Source organism: Entamoeba dispar, genomic scaffold (genome assembly GCF_000209125.1).
Source record: "Entamoeba dispar SAW760 scf_1105229459003 genomic scaffold, whole genome shotgun sequence".
Classification (NCBI taxonomy): Eukaryota; Evosea; order Mastigamoebida; family Endamoebidae; genus Entamoeba; species Entamoeba dispar.
Genome location: NW_001853475.1, coordinates 18844 through 22820, shown reverse-complemented (window position 1 = coordinate 22820; position 3977 = coordinate 18844). Strand labels below are relative to the sequence as shown.

The 3977-nt window shown below is 25.6% G+C and overlaps 2 protein-coding genes across 2 annotated transcripts in view, besides 2 other annotated features; both read left to right on the top strand.

The window, feature by feature from the left end:
- Nucleotides 1-21, top strand: part of EDI_166360 (uncharacterized protein) — a gene marked incomplete at both ends in the record, with an annotated part of 1810 nt that extends 1789 nt beyond the window's left edge. The window contains one exon of the mRNA XM_001733233.1: nt 1-21. This exon is cut by the window's left edge and continues 747 nt beyond it. Coding sequence (XP_001733285.1) covers nt 1-21 — 21 coding nt within the window.
- A 4-nt stretch (nt 22-25) lies between these two features.
- Nucleotides 26-3520, top strand: EDI_166350 (serine-threonine protein kinase, putative; the record flags this gene model as incomplete). Its single annotated transcript, XM_001735264.1, has 1 exon — nt 26-3520. One exon carries the CDS (start codon nt 26-28, stop codon nt 3518-3520), a length of 3495 nt encoding a protein of 1164 aa, XP_001735316.1.
- Nucleotides 783-812: a sequence feature (AT_rich).
- Nucleotides 3521-3602: 82 nt separating the features above from the next.
- Nucleotides 3603-3628: a sequence feature (AT_rich).
- Nucleotides 3629-3977: the final 349 nt, after the last annotated feature.

The following is a 3977-nucleotide window of genomic DNA, read 5'->3' as shown; positions in this document are numbered from 1 at the left end:
TTGTCTATATTTCTTCTTTAGATGGATGAATTATACATATAAACAAACTGATTTATTTAATACTTCTGCAGCTGTCAACTTTGATCTTCATGAACGAGGAAATTTAACAGAAATACCAAGTTATATTAAAGATGTGTCTAAAGCTCAAGTAATTAATCTTAGTAATAATCCATTAATGATTATTCCAGAATGTCTTCAAGAATATACTACATTAAAAAAATTAATATTATCAAATTGTAAGTTAAATTGTATTCCTAAACATTTCTTTGATTCATTAGTTCAATTAACGTACTTAGATATTTCAAATAATAGTGGAAATAAATCTATGTTCTTTACTCCTTTGTTAGATAGTTTAACTAACTTAAAGTATCTTGACTTATCATCTCAAGTTTTCTTTGAACCAAATACATTAGATAAATTCATATTTCCTGTAAATTTAAAAACATTAATGTTAACTAATTGTATTAATAAATTACCACATTCATTAATTGAAATTAAAGAACTAGAAACACTTGATATTTCAAGAAATAGTTGTATTAATATTTCTATACTCCCTCAACTTACAAGTCTTAAGAATTTCATATTAGAATCATGTGAACAAAAAACGTTACCTACTCAAATTAGTTTTTTAACTAATTTAACTAAATTAGATGTTGCTGATAATGAAATTAAAGAATTACCTTATTGGCTTTACGAAATGACTCAGTTGAAAGATCTCAATTTGAGTACTAATTTATTGAAATATATTTCTATAAAACAAACTCAATTAACTTCATTAACTCATTTTAATATAAATAATAATTCAATTAAATCATTACCTGTTGTTCATCCATTATTAAATGGAATTATTAGTTGTTTTATGCCTCCTGTTATTAGTAAGATTCATGTATTATCATCATCATTTGGGATTGAAACTATGAAAATGATAACTGATGAATGGATTTCTATGACAAATAACAATACAAACAATATTATATTTCTTCATTCAAATGATGAAATCCGTGGAACTTCTTCTCTTAATAAAAAAGATTATTTTACTTTTATATACCATGATGATTCATCACCAATACCATTTAATTTTTCACGAAATGATTGTTATTTGATAGTATTTACATCAAAAGAAATTGAAACTATTTACTATTGGAAATATTATCTTAATTTGGTATTACCACAACAAATGTCTGTGTTTGTTTTATTACTCGCTGACATTAAGTCATCTGAAAAAGATTTTATTGAATCAACAGTCAAAGACACTTTTAAACAATGTGATTTTCTTCATCTCGCTAAAGGAAAAGAGAGTAATCGAATAATGGCAGAAAAGTTTACTGAGTGGATAAAAAAGTTTAAACATAGATGGGAAAATGAAGAATATGAACTTCTTGAAATTGACCAAGAATTATTAAATTGTGAAATTAATCCACCAATTGTTAATAGAGCTCAATTAGAAAAAATTATTGAAACTTTTGGAATCAACAAAGAAAAATATAAACGATTTATTGATGAACTAGATCAAAGTGGAACTATTATATCAAGTGTTTCAGTATTAAATATTATCAAAAATAATGCACCAGACTTACTTAAAGTTTTGCCTTGTTTTGACTCTATGGAAGAAGTGTTTATTCTTAAAACTAATTTATTTGAGAGGATATATGATATAATGTATAAAAGTTCAACAAAAGGAATTGGAATGATGAGTGATGTATATTCTAAATTACAGTGGTGTGGAAATATGAATATTACATTATTCTCTTTTATATTATTTAAAATGGAAATACATAATATGCTATGTATTTATTTTGATGAGTGGTTTGAAAATTTTCATTTAATTAATAATTATGAAGGATTTAAACAAGAAGGAGGAATAGAAACTTTAAAAGAGTTATTAAATAAACCACTGGAATCTCAACATAAATTAGTTTTAATGACTAAAGAAAGCATCACAAGTTCTCAAAGAATTAATACTAAAACATCTGAACAGAATCAACAATGTATTGAATTAAAAGATGATTCTATTCCTGAATCAAAAGAATTTATTCCCTTTATTCCTTTCAGTTTACACAGTACATTATCTATAGCAAATTCAAAAGTCATTGAACGTATTTGGCCTAAACAATTAGAAAAAGGATTTAATGAATATGCATGGTCATTTAGAAGTAACTATATACCGCCATTAATATATGATCATATTTTAGCATTAATCTTAGTTAGTAATTCAAAAGTTATTAATATGTTCCAACAATATGTATTTGTTGAATTTGAAGATCATGACCAAATTTATTATCTTATGATTAAACTAGAGTACTCTCGATTAATTATTAAAATCAGAACTATTGCTAATAGTGTTACAAGATCATTGTATTGTATTAGTTTTATTGAGGAACTAAATAAAAAGATTAAAGAAATATTATCATTTTATTCACAAGAATTAGCAACAAATGAATGTGTTTTATGTCCAGTTTGTATAGAAGAAGGTATTCCAGATGTAGGAGAGATGCTTGTTGAAAATTTAAGAATTGCTATAAGAAATAGTAATGATACTATCAATTGTCAACCAAGCATATCAAGAGGGAGTTATAGACAACATATTGTTTCAGTGAATAATATATCAATTGGTGTTCAATTAGAAGTATTAAAATCAGATTTTTCTAATTTAATGATAGAAGGAAGTAAAGTAAAAATTAAACGACATTTATTAGATGATACTGATTATATATTATATGAAGCATCTTATAATAATGAACAAGTATGTATGAAAACTTTTTCTTATGAAGGGAAAAATGAAAAAGGAGGAAGTACTAGGTATTTAGGTAATGTGTTTTCTACTATGATGAGAGAGGCAAATGTTGCAAAAACTATTAATCATCCTAATTTTTTAGCATTAAAAGGTATTGTCTTAACTCCATTAGCACTATTAGTTGATTACTGTGAACAAAATCTAAGTCTATATCTTCACTCAAATAGTACTGTTGATTGGAAAACAAATTTAGACTTTATCATTCAAATTTGCACTGGAATGAAAAAATTACATTCTATCAAAATGGTTCATCGAAATCTTAGAACAAGTGTTATAATGATAAAAATTAATCCAATCACTAAAGAACGATATGCTGTAATTGCTGATTTTGGTAAAACAACACCAAATTATATTGGTAATAAAATTGAATTCACTAAAGATAAACGAGAAGAGGATGTTAGTAAAATTGCTTATATTGCTCCTGAAGTACTTCAAGACCAAGAATTTAAACCAGAAGCTGATGTATATTCATTTGGTATCATTCTATGGGAAATAGCACATCGACTATACCCTTATGAAAAAAATAAACAATCTCCTCCTTTATTTTATCAAATTTGTAATGGAGTTCGTCCTCTTCCTAATGTTAAAACTCCTTATTCACAATTTAATAAATTAGTTGTCAAATGTTGGCACCAACAACCAGCAAATAGGCCTTCCTTTACTTCTTTATGTGTTGATTTCCAGAAAATAAGAAGTGAAGCATTTAAACTTGATAAAAAGAAATGAAATTGTATTTTGTTATTCAAACATTCTATTTTCTTTTTTTTGTTATATTAAATAGTAGAATAAAAGTGTTCAAAACAAATACTATATTAAATTATATTTTAAATAAATGTTTATGACTTAAAACTGATTTTCATTAAGAACTTAAAATTAAGATTGAAGAAATGAGTAGAAGATTAACTGAAGAACGATTCGCCACTGCTTGTGCCAATGCAACAAGTAAGATTAATGCATTAATTACTGGAAAAAAACAGTGTCTGATCAAATCAAAAAAAGTTATTGTTATGATGCTTGAGGAACATCGAAATATTGATGCAAAAAAAGAAGCAAAGGATATGATTTATAATCAGTATTTAGTTGATATTTATGAGGGGTTAGTTAAAATGATAAATGCTTTAGTTCAATACTCAACGACATTACCAAGATGTGGACTAGTACCACGATCTCTTGATGTTGAATT